Raw genomic sequence first — 22,321 nt, 5'->3', positions numbered from 1 at the left:
TTTACTGTATGTTGGCGTTTTGTACTTTGGGAACTTTCAATTAATGTTCTTAGAAATTTTCTCTGTTAGTTGGGAGAAAGACATTTGTCATCATAACAGCATTTTAACTGTGTTTAGACCATCATAGCAGCCATATGGAATACCATTCAATTCCCCTGCTAATTTTTTATGTGGCACTGAAATAAGAAAGTTATACAGCTTTGGAACAACAAACGTGTTGAATAAGTGATGTCAGTATATTCAACTAATTAAATAAAATAAAACAAAACATGATGGAACTGTCACTCTATTTAGGGTGTAAACTTTGTGTGGCCCAACACTCTCACTAACATGCAAAAGACAAACTGGTTTGGATAATAAATTGATAATAGCTTCTTTACAGCAAACTGTTTCACAATAATAAAAATATTACCCAAGTTATATTAAAAGAGTAGTTCTAGGTCATTTAAAATCATCAACTTTTTATAATAGTTTAAGTGTAAAATCAAGATGCTTATGCATGCTTTTCTTTTGCATGGACTTATTTAAAAATTCATACATACACTTTGCAGTCACTTACTGTATGTTCCCTGGCTATTAAAACCTGAAGTAAAGAAGTACATTGTAGGCTGAAAGCTTCCTGAAGCTTATAGTGCCTCTCAAGATTCATTTCATGCAAACATTCTTAGTGACATCTTCACATTAACACATAACATAAAGTAAACCTCTGTATGTGTATTCCCAGTGGGGTCATTTTTAAAGCTTTCTGCATAAATAATGGCATAAAGGTTTTTAGGCTACATATAAACATCGCTAAATCTTATAAAAGAATAAGATAAAAAATCTGTAGATAATGCAAAAAAAATTTACGTTTTTTTTTTCGAATAACCTTTGTTCTTGTTCGCAAGATTTCACGATCCCATACTAAAAAATATGCCATATTGAGATCAGATGTCTGTATAGGTGTCTGAAAAGTTGTGCTTTCTTGTGGTAAAATCTACATTGTCCTGGCATCATTTCCTGTGGCTCCAGGGCAATACATATACCTGAAATGGCATCATACTAAATACCTTCGAATTGAGCATGCCCATAATCCAGTGCTAACTATATTATTAACAAACTTTAAGCTTTTAGTTCTCTCTGCTTTAAATTCTAAATTGACACTATGAATTGCCTTAAATTGCCTTTTTGAGTTGTCAACTTTATTTATCTTAAAGAGCTTCTTTAGCAAATCATTCAGAGGACACCTTTAAATACACAGTATCAAAACATTGAATTGTTTGTTTGAGCCTCCTGACTAACCATAACTCTGGCCTAATATACGAGTTGTATTCATAAAAATATTGAACAAAAGGGAACCAAGACTGATTATGTTTGAGCTGCTTTAATTTTGCATCTTTACTAAGAAATTTTAACATATATCAGTGCCATTGTTTTGTCTGAAGATGCACATTAGTATTGTTTTTGTAAGTTATGTTTGTACAGTACACGCTACTTAAATATCATAATATAACTATGGCCTATTCATGGATTAATTTATACACTGTCCTGGAAACTGCCCATATGTTTTGCTGTTTTGTGCCGTTTTAGAAGCTTCAGCAAAATGCAAAAGAAACACTTGAGACGAATTTAAATGTTAAAACTTTGGGAAAGGTTTAGGGTTAAAAGTTGACATGTAATTATATTCAGGCTAATAGTCTACTAATAACTGACAGAAGCTGCAAAAATACAGTTAGTAAAACGTCTACAGTGGGCTATACAGTACACCCAGACCCATTCGCTATAGGTTTATCAAGAAAACATAATTTAGTATTTATATGATTAGAAAAAAAGATGAAATTAGGTATAAAACAGTGTCAAATGTGTTAACAGATGTGCCGCATTAATGCGAATGAAAGACATTAATACATTCAAATAATAACATTAAAGAAAACTTTTTTCCAGTTCTTTGTATTATGCACTGTAAAATAAATGCAGCATATAATTTTTTGTTATCGAAACATAAATAGTAGGTTGTATTGACTTGCAATACCAAGTTGTTTTAACTTTATGCTGCATTTGTTGTACAGTGTGGCTTTGCGTGTCAAGCTCACACATTTTTACACTGTAAAAAATCTTTGCTGCCTTAAATTTTTTAGTTGAATCAACTCAGATTTACAAGTCATGTCAACTAACTCTTATTTATTTCTAATCAAGATAAATAATACTAATTTAAAATTACTTGTAATTCTGAGTTGATTCAACTAAAAATGTTAAGGCAGCAAATATTTTTTTCCAGTACATGAAGAGATTATTGAAGGATATGAGTAATGGGAATGTCTTCTAAACCAAATTTCCCCTCTCCCAGATCACTTAGGACTTTATGGCATGACAGCATTGTGTGCTCTGCTAATACAATAATTAATTTTTAATTCCTTCCTGGTTGAATTTGTCAAAGCAACCAGAAGTTATTAGAAAGCAACAAAAATGAATAAATTATGTCTACATGAATGATACATCTAGAACTGATGGTGCACATGGCATGCATTCTTATTTTGATCATGTGTAAGTGTATTTTAGAAAGCCAGATATAAGATAACAAATAAAGGTGTAGACTATCTTGACTAGTCTTTAGAAAACGAATAGGACATAATTAACATAATCACACTTTCTGTTTGATCTCTTTTCTCATCATCATCATGAATAAATCCTTATTCCAAAGCCTTGCCATTTCCTATTGATCTCATCATCCAGCGACGGAAAGCCTGGTGTGAAAAAGCAAAATACTTCTCGCTGAAATGGCCATAAATTATCAAAATTGCTATCTGCCATTACTGTGCTGTCTGAGTGCATACAGCTGTGTATCGTATGAGCCTTTCACTTAGAAAAAGCTATTTGACTCTGGAGAATCCAGAAAGGCCAGCTGAGCATTTGTCTCTATGTGCCTGCAAAGGAACGATATATATTTTAAAAGTACTGACTTAATGCAAGGCAGTTCACTGTCCAAACTTTCCAACCATGAGTGCATTAATATTGTTTGGGTAGCTTTGAGTGTTGATTATGTGTAATTGTTTTAAATTTAGCATCCTTGATTTGATCTCAGCCGAGGTGAGCCATTCGTAAGTTGATTTCTCCAAAGAACATGAAGGCTGGGGCTCTTTTAATGCATTCCCAGGTGTAAAGGTGCACTAACAATGGCAGATATAAAGCATTTTCAGGAAACCAGTCTGAGTTTATTTTAGCTAAAAAGTTCTGGTGAAACTAGTGAAATTACTTTATATTTCACAGTCTTAAATAAACACACACTAAGCATACTGTGTTATTTATAATTTTAGTGTATGTAGCCACACTTTTTAACAGTAGTTAACAGAAAGCTAAATGTTCAATTGACACCATTGTGTAGCTCTGAATGGCCTGGCAATATAATAACTAAATAATGAAAGCCATTACTCATTGCCATGACAACTATATAAAAGAGAAGTCTTTCACTGGGTACAAGGGTATATTACTTTGTGGTGTAGTGAAGGGATGCCTGCTGTACCATGGTAGTTTAAATAAAAAGGACTTCATTAACAGTGACTTACATTTATTTTTTTTGGATCCATTGACTATCGACATACAAAAAGTATAGTGCGAGTATACATTAAACAATGTATTTAAAAATGTAAGGGCACAATACCAAAGTTCAAAAATAGACAAAAACTTGAACTTTGTACTTTTATTTTTACACTGTAAAAAGATTCCATAGAAATTACAGTATTACTGGCAGCTGGATGACAGTAACTTACTGTAGATTTACATTTATGTTAATTACCTGCAACAGTTTGTTCAAAATTAAATGAAAATTAAGCATTAGCAAGTCTTTATCTTTACAGAATAAAACTACAATAACAGCCTCAAGCAAAGCATGCTGGGAAACAAAATCTGAAGGAAAAAAACTAAAAAAGGTTGATAAGGATTTTTGGTTCCCAGAATGCTTTGCATGAGGCTGTTGTTTAAAATGTGTATTCTGTAATACAAAGACTTTTTAATGTTTAATGTTCATTTAACTTTGAAGAAACTGTTGTCAGTAAATAACATAAATGTAAATTTACAGTAAGTTAGTGGCATCCAGGTGCCAGTAATACTGTAATTTCTACGGAATCTTTTTACAGTGTACATTTCTATTCATAAATTAGAAACACTACTCAACTCGAACTAACCAATACTCGAAATGTGACCTATCATTTAACCCATCCCAGTAAGTAGTGACACACACACACACACCCACAAACACCCGGAGCAATGGGCAGGGACTGGGGTTAGCCCTTATTTACACTGTACGTGTCTCCGGTGCGTTACAGCTGCGGTGCGGTTTTGTTCCGTCTTCCACGTGGTGCCAACTCACACAAGGAGCATTTTAGGAGCGACGCAACATGAGTCGCCAGACAATGTGATTGTCTGTCCAACTTGGTTTTTCTGTTTGCTAACATGGATAAATTGGCTAAATGATTAGCCTATGCTTTGTCCAGTTTAATTTAGTTTACAAAGTGTTATTTGCTACATCCTATTTTGTTGTGATGTAGACAACAAAGTTAATACATTTAAAATTTCAGTTATGAAGGAAAAGGATAAAAGATTTTTGTGTAGTTATCTAAATTACATCCTCAATTATGCATCAATATTTCACATACAGTGCCTCTGAACAATAGGATATAGTAATGTAAAATAGAGGAGTCTGCTGGGGTGTTTAAAATTGTCAGGACCTTTGACTTTTTTTTTATATTTACAACGTGACTTTGATGAGACTTTGATGCATCAAAAAGTAGACAAGGCCTGTATTTCGCAAAGAGGCGCGGAGAGCAGTGTAAAAAAGGGGTTAACATGCCTTGCTCAAGGGCACCACAGTCGCAACCTGTCAGCAATGAGACACAAACTGGCGATCTTTGGGTTACATCCCTACAGAAAAATCCAGCTAAAACCAGCATAAGCTGGTAGCTGGTTTACGCTGGTCCTCCCAGTCTGACAAAGCTGGTCATGTTGGTGGGTCAGCTGGTCTTCCAGCCTGACCAGCTAAGTCCAGCTAGACCAGCTTCAAAAATGACCAAAACACAGCTAGACCAGCTTGCTACACTAGCAAAACCAGCTAAAACCAAGCTGGGAGACCAGCTAAAATGCTTATGTTGGTCGTAGCTGGATTTATCAGTAGGGAAGCCCGACTATCCAACCACTAGGGCCTATCTTGCAGCCAGCGCAATTGACTTTGTCAGTGACGCATGTATCATTCGTATTTTGCACCGGCGCACAGTGGGTTTTTCCCTCCACAGACGCACGTCGGCAAACTAGGGAATGAACTTGCGCTCCCTGGGCGGTTCAGCGCAAAAAAGGAGGCGTGTTCCAGCGCAAACCATCCCTGATGCTATTTTGCAGTTTCAAAAACAATTGCGCCACTGACCAGAAAAAAAAGTTTAAAGTCAGTGGCGCGTTGCACGTTGTTCATTATGCTATTTTAAGGGCGCATGCTTGACCATAATGTATAGCGTGCACAATGCGATACACTTTGCTTATCTAATCTACACAGATGCAACAGTTATTTTTGCAAATCATAAATTGTTACACTAAAAAATATTAATACACGAGATAAGGGAAATCATAGTGGTGAGCATTGTGGTGATAGTTTTTATTTATTGTGTGGCTGCGTTAAAAAATTCTCATGCAAATAACGATTAAAATATTTTCATAAGTTTGTTGTGTGGCTGTATTACGTTTATTTTATGTAAATAATAATTAAAATGTTTTCATAAGAAACCTTAATGTATATGAACTTGATTTGTAAGAGTACTTTGGGGTTGGACCTTGCTTGCGTTTCTTGGGTCCGATTTCAAAGCCCCCAAACCTTTTCAGCGGTGAGGGTGGACGCAGCGATGTCCTCTGCTGGCGTCTGTGTAGAGGCAGATCCACCTCCCGTTACACGGCGTGCCCGATTTATGCTGGCAAGCTTGGAATTTACAAGAACGTCGGTCTCCTCGGCTGTGAACCGCTCCTGGCGTGCGCCTGGTAAATCCGTCATAATAATAGCAACCCGCCATGGAACTTGCGCCCTTGCGTTTAAAGGGAATGTTGGATAGCGTTCTGATTGGTTTATTTGACGTTACGCCCAAACCACACCTATGAATAATGAACCTACTTCAGACCAACCCCTTATTGATTTGCACCCGGCGCAAGAGTTATTTCGCCCGCCGGGAAAATAGCAACAGCGCCCAAGATCCGCCCACAAACTCACTTGCGCGTTGCGCTTCGCACTTGCGTTTCAGATCGTTAAAATAGGGCCCCTAGTCTGCAACTGCCTTAATCAAATGCCTCAATCAAAGAATATTACAAATGTACCTGACATCTTTAACTATTACAAACAGCCAGTAGCCTACTAACAGTAGTACTATCTTTAGGATATTTGTAATAAAGAATGTATTGTTAAATGTACAGGTAGTAATAGTTTATATTTGTGTTTCTTAAATATTTTGATCTTCAGATTGAGCCTGTCCACACGGAGACGGCTTTAGCTGTATACATAAAAATCGTTGTTCCAGGTTGGATAAATCTGAAAATGTCACCCTTGGGGTTTCATGTGTACAGCCAATCCATATATTTTGTTAAGCAATCATCATTTGGGGTTGACAAAAGTGTTTAGGGTTTATTATTCTCATCAAACCAGACAACTTTCAAAATTACAGTCATTAGCTCCACCCAACAGGAAGTCAGCCATTTTGAATTTAATGCTGATTTTTGGACATTTGCAGGCTCTGAATTTTTAAATACATGACTTAGGGGTATAAAACAACAGATTTATAAAGAATTTTTTTATACATGAGTTGGTTCTTTGCCTCCACATCGTGAATAAAATGCTGAAGCAGTACATTTATGGTGAAATACAAGATACAGAAAGCTTTGGCATGCATTATGCTTGAAAGGATCAGATTGATATAGCTAATCAAACCGAATTGTTGCAGTGCTGTGTAACTCTGTTTCAGGGTGTTACTGATCCTCTTATAGCCTAGGCCATCTTTGTGAGAGCAACAATTCTAATTCTCAAATCCTCAGAGAGTTTTGTGCCATGAGGTGCCATGTTCAACATCCAGTAGTTGGAATTGTGCTAAGCACCAGATTTTAAGTGCTCTAATACAAGATATACAAATTTGTCATATGAAGATGATGAATAGGATATGTGGGTTTGCATGGTTAAACGATATACATCTATTATCACTTAGGGTCTACTCACTTTTGTTGCCAGCTATTTTGACATTAATGGCTGTATGTAAGTTATTTTCAGAGGACAGTAAATCTATACTGCTATACAAGGAGTACATTGACTACTCTAAAACATCCAAATATCATTTCTATAGTATTGTCCTTTGAGAAGATCAAACTCACTTTTGTTACATTACGTATATCAGTGCCATTGCTTTGTCCCAAGATGCAAACCAGTTTTTTTTTTGTAAGGTATGTTTGTAAAAACTTCTTAAATATCCTAATATAGACCCTTTTACTGTTTGTACACAATGATGACGTGGCAGCGTATGCGCGCGCATTTAGGCAACGGAAGTATCGTAAGAATCAACAGTGAAGCAACACAAACAGTAAGTTATTTTTAAAAAAATGACTTTATCAACATTTTCAACACAGCTACCAGATCCGTGTACTATAGTGGAGTGGATAAAAGACGTTAGCAGATGGCCAAAAATAAAGTTGCCAGATACATATATACGTATATTAGTATATTATATTAGTGCAACCAAACGCAACAACGGGACATTTTGATGTTGAGAAACCGTTTTAATAAACTTTCTGAGTTGCTACCACGTTAGAACCAATGGGGAATAACACCACTTCCGTTGCCCAAATGCGCGCGCAGGCTATTTGATCACGTGAGCTGTAAAAGGGTCTATAACTAATGCTGTAGGGATGACTGCACCCACCTTTACCAGAAATGATGTGCTTCATTAAAAAAAATAGAAAGAATTGTGTTATATTTCATTGTTGTGTGAGTGAATTGAGTTCACCCAAAAAGCTAATTATTGTTTTCAATTCCAGCTATGTTTTGTACAAAAAAATCAAACCATCCCACAAAATGTGTTTTTAGGAGGAAGATAATGGTTTACGCTCATAGTAATAGACTTTTTGCTAACTGCCTGTAAAATCTCCATCACTGGGTGCTTTCTGCTTTATTGTACCAAAATGCTTCCTCTGAAACCATAATGTGTGTTAATGAGGACACTCCTCTAATAAGGACGTAAAGCTGAGAGGATATGCTGGTTCCCGGCGGGATTTGTGGAGACACCATGGCTAATTTATGGGAGCATTAGGACTTAACAGAGAGGAAAGCTGGCTAATTTTATTAGGGTCCCTTTAACTAGAACAAACATGGCTGTGGGCTATTATGACATAGGGCTCCAGACTGAAAAGACACCATGAAACTTCACCAGCCTCATGCAAACATTGGTCACAAAATCTGCAAGTGCAAGACACTGACCTAACAAATACCTTTGGAATATAATAAATATGCGAATATGCTAAGTAAATGAATATGCTTGAACAGTATTGGCCAAAATGCCCCCTTGGGTAATACCATGTTTAATTGACCCAAAGATGTGCAACAACTGTTAAATGCACAGGTAGTTCCAGTTTGGTTTGATCACCATTGTAAATTAATTTGCTATTGGTAACCGTAGTAAGCCTCAAGTACTGTTTATTTGCTGAAACAGTTACCACACAATACAAATATTAAAGCATAAAAATATGTCTCAACGCAACTTTGATGAAGTAAAATCACTAAATGCCTTCCTTCAGCTGGGAAAAAAATGTCATTGATTGACTGTGAACAGCAACAGGATGTTTCATAGCCTATATGTTTACATTGCCAAGGATGCTGTGCAGTGATACACAATCATTGGGGGCAGCGGCCATAGCTGTTTTATTGTAAATAAAACACCGCTATTGGCCATTTAGAATTAAAGACTGGAACCAACCGCTTTATGAAGGATTTTAATAAATTACATGGTTTTTCACTTACACACTGTGAATTAAAATCCTTTTCAACCTGTAGTGGATTGTCCCTTAACTATTAAAATATTGCAAGTAGGGTACAAAACATTAAACTTGATTAAGGTATTTATTTTAAAAAAACTACAGCGATTGAGGAAATATGGGTTTTATTGTAACATTTAAAAATGCATAGGAAAACAAAGCATAAATTGACAGTTTTATTAGCTATTAATATTTTGTCCTCACTTGTTTTTTGTTTGTTTTGGTTTTGTTGGACAACAAATACATTATTGTCAATAAATGCATTCGTAACAGCAAATAACAGAGTACACCGCACTGGAATGCAATGTGCTTCACTTTATCTCCAGTGTCATGAATGAAATATCTGTTTAATATTTAACATTTCCATTTTGATGCATCATTTGAATGGACTAGCAAGACTTATTTACAGAATAACACAACAAATTAAAGGCTTTTATTTCTGAGAACAAACAAAAACAAAGAACACATTTTGTAATAGATCAACACAACCAAACAGCCTGGCATTGCAATACAAAAAATGTGCCCATCAAATCATCATCTGATTTACAACTCAATTTGTTGTTTGCTGAAAGGTCCTGTCTGTGAAAATAATGGACTTAATTGTAGATGTGGTGCTAACAGATTTGTTTTTATTTCTGTGCCACTGAGGCAGGCAGTCAGAGTAAAAATGAGCCAATCAGGAAAATGAATGGTCTGTTTAGCCTGTTCCTTCAACCAGTAAACCGGTAAGGGTTCAGAGATAATTATTACAGCTAATGTGGCCTTTGTGTTACTCTTTTGCCGCTTTATGCTTATAAAAATATTGGTATAGAAAAAATATTAACACAGCTGCGAAAATACTAAGAGACCACTTCAAGATTATTTTCAGTTTTTCTAAATGTTATTTGCCCAAAACTTAAAATGGACTATACAAAAATATGCATACCTGTATACTTTAAACTATACTTAAAAATGCCAAATTCCCCAAAAATATTGAAAAACAAACTTTTATTAACCCTAACTTATTTAATTGGATGGAACAGTCACAGAATGTCCAACTATAATGTTAAAAAAGTTGCATGTGGGTTTGGTGGATATATATGCCGATTATGCTAAATAAACTGATAAGATTTAAGGTAATGTAAACATGTTAAACGGTTTACTTAAAACAGTTCAAGCCCATTAACTGCTTAAGAAAAAACCAATCGGCAAAGATAGTTTTTTGCTCATTAGCCCGATTTCATGTTGCATAAAAACACCTTCTCGCAGTTTTGTTTATTTACGTATGTCTCACATTTGTGGCCTTTATCTTTTACAAGCGAAGTAAGCAAAGTAACGCATAAAAGTCTGCGCCTGACTCATGCAGAGAAACTGCAAAACGAACAGTTTGTGTTACATTTACAGGTTCTGCAGAAATCAGAAAAGATACAACAGTATAGCTTCAGACAGATTTCCTGACAGCGTTTTAAAGTACTAGACATACTATAGGTAGTGAGATTACTGTTTGCGAGAAGCCTGTCAAATGTCCAAATCCCGTGTAAGCGCAGTTTTCTGCATGGCCGGTTTATTGATTTGCATGAAAACAGTTTTCTATAATAAGCAGATTTTTGATAGTTATCCGCTTATTCTGTGCATGTAAGCGCACTCATTGTCATGATGTTTGAATTATAGATGATGCAAGCGAACCACAATGTTAACCTTTATCCATTTTGCTCAATTTGATCACACAGCCTCTCTCCAAAACCCTATCATTTGTAAGCATGTCAGTCAACCCAATGTCAACAAACCTAAATAAGCAAATTCACAATTTCTGATTGGCTAGTTTTGTGATTGGTTTAAAAATAACATGATCCAGCTTCATACCTGTTAAACTTTTTTATATGGATCGAAAGAGGATTTGGGTGACTATTTGAAGCTGTAATCTAAATAAACAGCAAAAAACACATTGCATAAATGTATTATTTTACAGTAGTTGCTTTGGTATAGTAATATACAGTATACTGACCACTTGTCTTGACCATGTATTTTACAAAAAAAAAAACGCTCATAGCACCCACAACTACAGGAAGGTACTCTCTAGCTGTACCTATTTGAAACTTACCATCATTTTTCTTTTTTCACAGGGTGTTCAAGAAAGCAAGTCCGAATGGAAAGGTAATTTGTATCTCCTTTATGTCTATCGATAACGTGTCAGTAATTTTCTAACCTGATACTGCAAAGGTTTTCTGTCAGTAATTTTTCTCTGCTTTGTCTGTTATATTGATTATGACTGAATAACCGCAAACATCGAACAGCAAAGTATCTCTTGTTCCTAAATGCGATTTGATGGAAGGCTAATGACACAGTCAGCCACACTGATGAGAACTCATCTCACAATGATTATGTGGTGGTGGGCATATAAGCCATACGTCTATATGTTGATCATTAGCAGGGAGGCCTGTGGTGCGCCGCAACAGTCCTTGAGCAGGAAGCGGGCGTGGGGCGAATATGAAAGAGGGCCATGTGACTCAGCAAGTGCACCCAGCCTTCCGCAAAGCTGGGAAAGGCTTTAACAACACAACCATTATATAAACTTATACACAAATGCCACCACTTAGTGTAGTGTTGTAATGAGGAAAGCATTTCGGAAATGGACAACAATACGATTGAACACAACTCAAAATCATTGCCTTTAATTAAAGTGTATGAAAGATAAATATGTCTACGTACACACAGGAAGGATTTTAATCTAATAATTAATTATTTTAATATGTTTAGAATATTAATGTGGTTAATATGATACCTGTCATGTTTCATGTTATCATCACAGGCTATAGAGTATAAAGTTTTTATTGGGCCATCAGTTTAGTAATCTTCATCTTTTTATTAACATAGCCTACCGACTACCTACCAATCTTTATTTGCAACCCTACAAAAAGGGTTGTTTTTGACATCTTGAATAAATCTTGATAATGCCTCATTCTAGTTGTATTTAGATTCAAGACACCCAAGTTTGAATGTAAACATGGTCATTTCAATGGTCTTCCTTGCACTTTGAGGACTTCCCTACTGAAAAATCCAGCTAAGACCAGCGTGAACTGGTCTCCCAGCTTGGTTTTAGCTGTTGTAGCAAGCTGGTCTATCTGTGTTTTGGTCACTTTTTAAGCTGGTCTAGCTGGAAGACCAGCTGACCCACCAGCATGACCCAGCTTTGCCAGACTGGGAGGACCAGCTAGTGCCACTTTAAACCAGCTAAAACCAGCTTCCAGCTTATGCTGGTCTTTTTCAATAGGGTTTGCTTAAAAAAATCAACATAGAGTTTAATGGATTCTGTTAACAAACCGGTGGTTCTGAGATGAGTCTGTCTGCACTCTGTGTAACGGGATGGGGCGTAAATTAAAGCAGGGGCGTAACTTGATGTTGTCCCAATCACACAGAACCACGAGATGTTAAAACAATACAGCAGATGGCGAACTGTCGCGAAATCAAATTTATCCCATCTCACGGGATTTAGGACATATTGTTTCCCATTGAGCCAGAACCGCTGTTTTCATCCTAATCCTACCCTCATACCTAACCCTAAACCCAGGGTTTGCTCTGAGCGGCAAAGCGGCCAACGTCAAAAAGTTTTTTCATTGTCTGTCTAATGAGGGGATAGGCGGGCCTTCGGTTTTGGTGACAGAAGTTTAAAGTTGCTTGTGTGTTTGTGCACCTTACCCTTGATCAAAGTCAAAGCAAGCCCCACTTTTCAAAGTTTCTGCTAATATGACAGTTAACAGGAAAAGAGCCCTCACATATTTTATTGACAGGACACCTGCCTCGCTGGTTGCAATATGAAAAACTGCCCTGCATTTTTTTTCTAAGGAGTTGTTGTTTTGTTTTGCTTTTCAGTTAACTGTGTACCTTGGTAAGAGGGATTTTGTTGACCATGTGGACCTTGTAGAGCCTGTTGGTAAGCAAAATTATACACTGTTCCTACTTACTGGGTACAAGATTATGGATCATTCACTAACCACTGAATCTAAATGAAGATGACATTTTGCCATTAATTGACTGCTTTTTACTAACAACTATTTCCCAACAGAGCAGGATTGCACTGTATCATAATTTATCTACTTTTGCAGATGGTGTGGTTTTAATTGATCCAGAGTACTTAAAGGAGAGAAAAGGTGAGGAGACAATGTAGCATTATAGCACCCTTTAAAAAAAACTTATAATCAATAACACAAAAGGTGTTCAAATTTGCCAAGAGTGTAGAATTAAAAGTAATTGATTTTAATATAGACTAAGCAATTCACACACGGTATTATACAAGTACAGTATACAGTATTTTGGTTATAATTTTACTTTAGAGCTATTAAAGTGCAGAGACTTTAAGCAGAGATGAGCTTAAATGCTTTTGAAATCACTTTGTATGTTAAAATACACAACATACATGTGAAATTGGTGAAATATTATCATTAGGCTAAAAGGCACTAGTCAACATTCAAAGTGGATCAAAAAAGTTAATCAAAGTTTTCCTAATAAAAGAACATTGTATATTGTTTTAAGACTATATTAGTTGTCATTTTATAGTAGTATACAGTATACAAAATAGTATTTGGTATTTTAAATACGTATTAGGAGTAGTACTTCCCATCCCTGTGAAGCAGTGAGTTGACCCACTGCAATATATAAAACTAACCTGACTAGTGGCCCTTGAATCTGTCTTTCATTCACAGTTTTTGTGACACTGACATGTGCCTTTCGCTATGGGCGCGAGGACTTGGATGTTCTCGGGTTGACATTTCGCAAAGACCTCTTTGTGGCCAACATTCAAGCATTTCCTCCGGTGCCTGATGATAAAAAGAGCTTAACACGTCTTCAAGAGCGACTGATAAAGAAACTTGGAGAGCATGCCTATCCCTTTACCTTTGAGGTGAAACTTCTTATTTTCCTTTGCACAGACAAAATTTGTTCCCTTTTTTAATGATGCTTCCATTTTAATCATTGATAATTTTATTCACAGATTCCGCCGAATTTACCCTGTTCTGTAACATTACAGCCAGGACCAGAAGATACAGGGAAGGTATTTTTCTGTCAAATAATTTTATAAGATATAAGATTTGAAAGCTCTGATGGGACTTGCAAAATTCATTTTGCAACAATTTTTTCTCATCTACTAAGGCTTGCGGAGTCGACTTTGAAGTCAAAGCTTTCTGTGCAGAAAATGTTGAAGAAAAAATTCACAAAAGGTACAATCTTTCACTATCTTGTGTGATGTTTAAATATTTGTATTTTTAAAAAATGTCTGGTTAACAGCACATTACTATGCATATTGCACACAATAATTAACTTTAGTTTATCTTATTTTATTATGTAAAAAGAAGACTAGAGACCAATCTGTGACACGTGACATTAGCATAGTGTTGTGAATGGTTTTCAGAGAGATATATTTTACTAACTACTAACTAATACTGCCATGATTGACCAATACATATTATTTAAATATTCTAAATGGTTATGTGTTGTCATATGCTCCACCCATCAGTAATTTTATGAATAATTTTTTTTGTCTGGGTGTTAAATTTAGTTCAGGATTATAATGAGTAGTTTGTTTACCAGGATAGAGGAATACTTTATAAGTCAAGTAAATATACACTCACCCAAAGGATTATTAGGAACACCTGTTCAATTTCTCATTAATGCAATTATCTAATCAACCAATCACATGGCTTTAATGCATTTAGGGGTGTGGTCCTGGTCAAGACAATCTCCTGAACTCCAAACTGAATGTCAGAATAAGAAAGAAAGGTGATTTAAGCAATTTTGAGCGTGGCATGGTTGTTGTTGCCAGACGGGCCGGTCTGAGTAATTCTGCTCAGTTACTGGGATTTTCACGCACAACCATTTCTAGAGTTTACAAAGAATGGTGTGAAAAGGGAAAACATGCGGCAGTCCTGTGGCCGAAAATGCCTTGTTGATGCTAGAGGTCAGAGGAGAATGGGCCGACTGATTCAAGATGATAGAAGAGCAACTTTGACTGAAATAACCACTAGTTACAACCGAGGTATGCAGCAAAGCATTTGTGAAGCCACAACACGCACAACCTTGAAGTGGATGGGCTACAACAGCTGAAGACCCTTTTTAATCCCTTAAAGAAGCATTTTATTTAGATTTTTAGATTTTTATTTTTTATTTACATTTTATGATTTAATTTAATGAATTAAAGCTGCGGTCGGCAACTCTGGAGGATTGAGATGATTTAGAATGTTTACAATTTTCATGCCCCTCCCACACTACCACCGAGCAACCTCCCTTCGAGCTCGTCCTTGTCAGTGCGTATTTTTGTGAACGCATACTTAGAAAATGAAGCGAACGCTACAGGCCCAAGGAGTTATGGCAATGAGATGCAGCCCTAATCTTAGAGAACCGAAGTTACAGTTGTAACCAAGTTCCTTTTTGAGGCAACTTGACGCTGCATCATGGAATGACACTTTGGGGAACAATGCCCACTAGATTTTTGTCTATCCCATTGTGAAGATGGTTTTGAACAGATCAGGACATAAGAACCTGGTTACCAGGTAAAGAAGAGAGGTTTAAGCTGTAGTACCTTATGCGGCGTGGACCACATACATCTTGCAAAGAGGCCCCAGATAGAAGGGCCTGAGAGGATGCCATACTCCTTATACAGTGAGCTTTTGCTTCCCTGACGAGTTTTTACAGTAATCTATAATTCCGCTATTATCCATTAGGTGGCGTCCTTTATAAAAAACTGAAGCATTAACTAATTCAACAACATTTGTAAACTCTGTGTATGTTTTGATCATCGTTCTGAATCGGATCTCTAACAAAAGTCCTTTACTAAAATGAAATTATTTCAGCTTTTTGCTCAAAATGTGGTATTTCTTAAGAAACACATATGAGAGGTGATAAAAGAGAACAAATAAAGATGGTCTGTTCTTTCATTTGATATATTGTATGTTTATATATAAAGAAAAATTTCCCTGGAAGGCATTTTGTTAAACTTGCTGGCAGGCCCACTTAAAAAAAAAGGCTGGCAGGAATGAGTTAAATGGTATCTCTCACTTCTGTAAATATATATCTTTCATTCTGGTGCCCTCTACAGGAATTCAGTACGTCTTGTCATCAGAAAAGTGCAGTATGCTCCAGAGAAGCCGGGCCCACAGCCAATGGCTGAGACCACGAGACAGTTTCTCATGTCAGACAAACCTTTACACTTGGAAGCCTCCCTTGACAAAGAGGTAGGACTGTTTGGCTTTTCAGATAGTTATAAGATTGTATTAATAATGCAGAGTCAGTAGAGTTGTTATGACAGCTTATGGTAACATCTAGTGGTAAAAGTAGGACATTACAACAACAGTTTCACTTTTGTGCTTGTGGGGGCCCCTAGCGGCAGACCAGGGTACTGCAATACTTCCAGATTGGCAAAAAAATGGGGTTTGTATGTGTATATTTATCAAACATATTTTGGCCTGCCTGGGGTAAAAGAGTTTTGGGGTTTTTCTGTTTTAAATATTTGGTAAAATCTCAAAAAGGACAAGCTCTACAAAAACTTTAAAAAAAATGTATCTATCTATCTATCATATATATATATATATATATATATATATATATATATATATATATATATATATATATATATATATATATATATATATTGGCCTCAAGCTTTCTTCAAATGTTCTGCTGAGACTGAAGTTATTTATTTTTAAGTTCATTGAAACCTTAATGTAAATAAAAATGAATGACATTATCAAATTATCAAAAAACATGTTTGTATGCAATAATAAAAACAGAGAAGCCCACATACATATTACATAGGCTTTAATCCCTTATTTGATTAAGCAAACAAAGCAATTACAAAAATTAAAACAGGTAAATAAAATAGTCTACAATGATTAATTTGTCAAAAATAGATATATTTGTTATCAGAGCAAGATTGTTTATATGTTACAATTGTTTTTTTTTTTTGCATAATTTTCTAGATATACTATCATGGTGAACCTATCAGTGTCAACGTCCACGTGACAAACAACACAAACAAGACTGTAAAAAAAATGAAGATTTCAGGTCATTCACAATTCAAATTAACTTGCATTTAGTATTCATTAAAAAAAACTTTTAGGCTTTCTAACACTTACTTCTGTTATCGAACATTGCAGTGCGTCAATATGCGGATATTTGCCTCTTCAACACTGCCCAGTACAAGTGCCCCGTGGCGACAGAGGAATCAGAGTATGCATACTACACATTTAATACTTCTGCAGTATAAGAACACAACCTGAAGTTTGACTAATTACTTTCTGCTTTCTAGCGATATTGTGGCTCCCAGTGCTACATTTTGTAAAGTATACACTCTTACCCCATTCCTGGCCAACAACCGAGAGAAACGTGGCTTGGCTTTGGATGGCAAACTCAAACATGAAGACACAAATTTAGCCTCGAGCACATTGTAAGTACAATACAACCTCTTCATCTGCATTGTCTGATAGTGAGGTTTCCAAATTCATCTTCTTTGCCCTTTCTTTACCAGGTTGAGAGAAGGAGCCAATAAGGAAATTCTGGGCATAATTGTGTCTTATAAAGTTAAAGTGAAGCTGGTGGTGTCTCGCGGAGGGTATGTTTGTATTTAGATCATCTTGCATGATGCTAGAATACATTTTATAAAGTTAAAGTTGTTATAAAGTTGAGGAGAAACAATGAAAACAAATAAAACACATTAGCCATGGGAAAGTGGCAGTGACAGTCAGCGCTTACATTCTTTTTAGCAGTAATAAAAGTATGAATCATTATCAGTGCAGCTGTTGAAAAAATTTTTTTATGCCTTATTCATTTCATAAGCCGCATCGTTTTTTTTCTCACAGTGCCCCAATCTTTATAATATAATACGATAATGTCTTCTTTTTTTTTCAGGCTGCTGGGAGATCTTGCCTCAAGGTCTAATTGTTATGTTTTCCTACCAGAATTTCTTATATGTGTGTTTGTGTGTGTAAATGATTAAGACTTTGAAACCATTTTTGGGATAATTTTTTATTGACTGAGAATTGAAGGTTTGCACCACACAACACACACTTTTACCCTTTTGTTTACCATGGTAAAACCCCTTTATATTATATGTTGTTAATACTCTGCATTTTAAATACATTTTTACTATTTTTTAGTAATGTTAGAGTAAATTATTCACTTTTGCACATTCCTATAAAATTCTCTTTTACACAATTTATATAACTGATTACCAGACCAGTCCACTGTTAACATCTGGAAAAGTGGAATTAAGCTATGGGCTAATTTTATCATAGTTTATGTGGATGTTCATCTTCAGGATGCTTTACTTTCATTTTCTGTGTTTTTATTTCCAGTGACGTTGCTGTTGAACTCCCCTTTACATTAATGCATCCCAAACCTTTGGAGGAATCAATCTACAGAGATGGTGTGTGCCAGAATGACTGTTTATCTGCTTCCATATGGTTTTGGTGAATTAGTTTAAAGCTATGATCTTTAGTTTCATATACTAAGATTATATAATAACAACTATAATATACACATTGCAGATCTATGTACAATAGAATAACCTTAAGTTTTACGAATGTTACTTATACCGAAACATTAAAGGAAGGTTCTGGGTTCAGAACATATACAGCAAAACTGTGTGTTATTTTGTCAGAGACTTCTGGTTACCAAAAATAAATTCCTGTTGGCGCATGCGCACAGACTCTTTCTGGTATCCATGCAAGTATGATGGTTACTGGGTTAACAGGTTTTGCACTGTAAAATAAGAAATAATGACAAACAATTACAAGTAATCAGTAAGGGTTTGATAACATTAGTGTCATGTTAACCCATTTTTTATCCTGTGGCTAAACTTTGAAAGCAATGTAACTTTGTTCCAGATTACTGCTAAATTAAATATAATTTAAATGAAATAGAAAAATTCCCAGAATATCCCTTTAATGTTTTGTGATAATTAAATAAGTTTGTACATTTCTGCTAATTCTTCAATAAAAAATAGCACAACATAAAATTAACAATAACAATAAAATAAAAAACAAATAAAATTAATTAATAACTGATATATTTTTTCAGTCAATTTTAAAGTGTATTTAAAATCAGAAATCTAAAACAAATCAAGGATCATAATTTAATATTCTTTCTCCAACATTTAGCTCCAGACAATGATGCCCCCATTGACACAAACCTCATTGAATTTGACACAAAGTAAGTGCACATTCTTTTTCCATATATTTCTATGAAAACATTTCATGCATTGTAAGTCACTCGACTCGACTGATTCTGAAAATTGTTCACTAAAAACCAACTAGCTCATAAAATAACTTGTTCATGCCGTTTATTTCTTTGTTGTTGAATGGGGAAATCTAAGTACAAATGGTTAATATATGTTTTTATATGTAAGCTATTATGTTTTTCACATCACATTCAATTTTGACTTCATGACCATAATGCAGTTAAAAGTGCACTCAATAATTTGGTTCATGTTGTATTTGCAGTTAAAGGAATATTTCATTTTCTTAAAAGAAAAATCCAGATAATTTACTCACCACCATGATCTGGACGAGAAGTTGTGCTTTAAAAGTGTATATTTGTTATTTTTATTGTCAAAAATGACAATCGTTTTGCTAGATAAGACCCTTATGCCTCGTTTGGGATAGTTTATAGTCCTTTGAAACGTGTTAATTTAAGTGTTAATTGTTGGTGTCTATTAAAGTCCATTAAAATGAGAAAAATCCTGCAATGTTTTCCTCAAAAAATATATTTTTTTCTCGACTGAACAAAGAAAGACATCAACATTTTGGATGACATGGTGGTGAGTAAATTATCTGGATTTTTCTTTTAAGAAAATGGAATATTCCTTTAACTGAATCATTTACTGACACCTAGCGGTCAAAGCATTGCATCAAACAGAAAATTCATATGCCAATATCACGGTGGAAAATCCAGTTAGGCATTATTAATTTATTACATGTTTAGTTTTTATTACAATAGATTACTTACATGCCTTATGTACTGTTAGTGTAATAATGAAAACAACGAGAGTACGTCTTAATTTATTTAGTTGTATGTACTTCAAATCTTATTCAGAAGCATTTTTATTAAATCAATTATAAACTTCTTTTTGTCAATTATAGACAAATATGCTTAAAACATATGTGCTTTTTGGGTAAAAATTGTGAAGACTTTGTGTTGTCCCTAGTGATGATGACATCATCTTTGAGGATTTTGCTCGACAACGGCTGATCGGGGCAAAAGACGACAAAGACGAAGATGACGAGGGTGCAGATTCCCCCAAGCTGAATGACAGATAGATGAAACACAGAGCGTTTCCTGTGTCATGAGATACGAGAGACCCTTTTTAAATAACCTGGGTTAAAGTGGGACACCCTTTAACACACGCACACACACAAACACAGTGGTGCCGTTGTTGTGTACTTGTTCACATTCGTCTCTTCCATCCTGCAAGGGTGTAAAATAAAACTTAGGTGTAGAAAAATGTCACGTGGAAGTGATTAGAAGGTGAGGTTTTAGTTGAAAGGGCCACCACTGAGTGCCTCTGATACGTGAGGTTGTGGCGAAGGCAGTTCATCATAGCTAAAGCAAACGTCAGTGCTAGCATGCCTTTGTTGTTGCTTTGTTTTATAGATTCTTCCTTTAATTAGGACAAAGAAGTAACTGAAACCATATATTTAATGTATGACATTTCTTTGACTGTAAGAAGAACTGGATTAAGTATTTTTATTGTAAAAGCTGCCAAATGTATTAATCTTTATTATTCATATCTCACTGAGTGTTTAGCACCATTGAGGTGAAAATGTGCTATCTTACAGATGTATTTCTCAGTACTCAGATTGATTTAGTCAGGTTAAATCATATTTTTGACAAAAAGGGTTCATTTGAATATTAAGCACACAGTTGGGTTACCTGAAATTTTTTATGTACAAGGTAACAGTTTTTTAAACTGTCATATCAAAAATAAGCTGTTTGCTTTAATTTGCCCATGTGTTAATACTAGAACTGATCTCTAGACATCTTCCCAGCGTATGATTTTTTATATACAGCGCCAAAAATCTTCAAAAATCATACTGATAACAGGAATCACAATTCGATAACCATTTATGGCACTTATTTTTTTCTGTGTACAATCTTTAATCATTTATAAAAATGGGTTTCTATGAAATCATATAGTGTAATTTTTAATCATACCTATATATCTTTAAGGGTCTATATATTGCTATAGGATATTTTTACATAATTAAAGCTTCTCAACCGAGCACATTCCAGTCATCTCTATATTCCGAACGAAGTAAATGTGTGTATAGTGGATGTCCTCTATGGAGAATCAAATACTTGTCTGAACTCTTTCCGGTAAATCTCTTAAGCAAGAGACAACCACACAAATCAGATTACAGGTTATTGGAAATGTATACCCGTTTTAACATTACAAAGGTGATCTGCTTTCTATATGAATGAGGCCTTGACTTACTGCATGAAACATCAATCATTTGTATGTTTTGCGAATGAAATATTTCTTAAGAAAGAATGAAGGAAAGATGGAGAAAAGGAAAAGAAAACACAAAAATTGACGGACCAATCAATTCAATCGTTATAATTTTCATTTCAATTAATAAATTTAATAAATGATTAAAGAATAGATGAATAAACATTGGTTATTTGCAAGAAAAATGTTATTGATATTAGAATGGCATTGATGAATTTTAAATGACAATATATTAAATATACATTGTTGTTTACAGTATATAACAAAGTCTTTGTCTCTTTTTTATGATATATGTATTTGTATATATTGAATAAACATTAGATGTGTCAGTACGCATTCATTTAAAATTTTACTTGAAAATGATTTTTGCTCAAATGTTTTCTGAATTGTTATTTTTTTCTTTCTGAAAATAGCTCACTTTTTAATTACCAGACTAAATTTCATGGGCTACATGCTTTCTCAATGAGAGAATTTAAGAATATATTCACCAACAGCTGATGGTCTTGAACAATTGATAATTCCAGTAATGATGAAATTCTGGAAAAGTCATGGAAAAGGGTCAGAGGTCATGTTTTCACATTGTTATTTCAAACATGAGGAATTAAAAACATGTATGCACATGGGACTCCATTTTGTTCATCTGCTTTGGAATCAGTCAGTGGTGCACTTCTACAACCTGGAAGTAATCCTTTACGTGAAAAATAACTCTGTGTATGTTTTAACGATCGCTCTGCATATGATCTCATTTAAAAGTCCTTCACAAAAATTTAATTATCTCAGCTTTGCTCAAAATTGGGTGTTTTTGAAGAAACCTAACCATATTTGAGAGGT

At 35.0% G+C, this 22,321-nt stretch overlaps 1 protein-coding gene across 1 annotated transcript in view; it reads left to right on the top strand.

Annotated features, from left to right (window-relative positions):
- arrb1 (arrestin, beta 1) overlaps positions 1-21,841 on the top strand; it is a 40,961-nt gene extending 19,120 nt beyond the window's left edge. Inside the window, exons 4-18 of the mRNA XM_065281852.2 lie at positions 11,121-11,151; positions 12,868-12,928; positions 13,101-13,145; positions 13,698-13,894; positions 13,985-14,044; positions 14,143-14,210; positions 16,085-16,220; positions 16,965-17,049; positions 17,142-17,214; positions 17,294-17,431; positions 17,513-17,596; positions 17,893-17,916; positions 18,339-18,409; positions 19,143-19,194; positions 20,189-21,841. Coding sequence (XP_065137924.1) covers positions 11,121-11,151; positions 12,868-12,928; positions 13,101-13,145; positions 13,698-13,894; positions 13,985-14,044; positions 14,143-14,210; positions 16,085-16,220; positions 16,965-17,049; positions 17,142-17,214; positions 17,294-17,431; positions 17,513-17,596; positions 17,893-17,916; positions 18,339-18,409; positions 19,143-19,194; positions 20,189-20,300 — 1,237 coding nt within the window. The 3' untranslated portion in view covers positions 20,301-21,841. The remainder of the gene's footprint in view (positions 1-11,120; positions 11,152-12,867; positions 12,929-13,100; positions 13,146-13,697; positions 13,895-13,984; positions 14,045-14,142; positions 14,211-16,084; positions 16,221-16,964; positions 17,050-17,141; positions 17,215-17,293; positions 17,432-17,512; positions 17,597-17,892; positions 17,917-18,338; positions 18,410-19,142; positions 19,195-20,188) is intronic.
- Positions 21,842-22,321: the final 480 nt, after the last annotated feature.

The sequence above is a fragment of the Paramisgurnus dabryanus genome, chromosome 8 (assembly GCF_030506205.2).
Source record: "Paramisgurnus dabryanus chromosome 8, PD_genome_1.1, whole genome shotgun sequence".
Taxonomy (NCBI): domain Eukaryota; kingdom Metazoa; phylum Chordata; class Actinopteri; order Cypriniformes; family Cobitidae; genus Paramisgurnus; species Paramisgurnus dabryanus.
The sequence above is the reverse complement of the archived record's forward strand: the minus strand, read 5'-3'. Positions and strand labels throughout refer to the sequence as shown.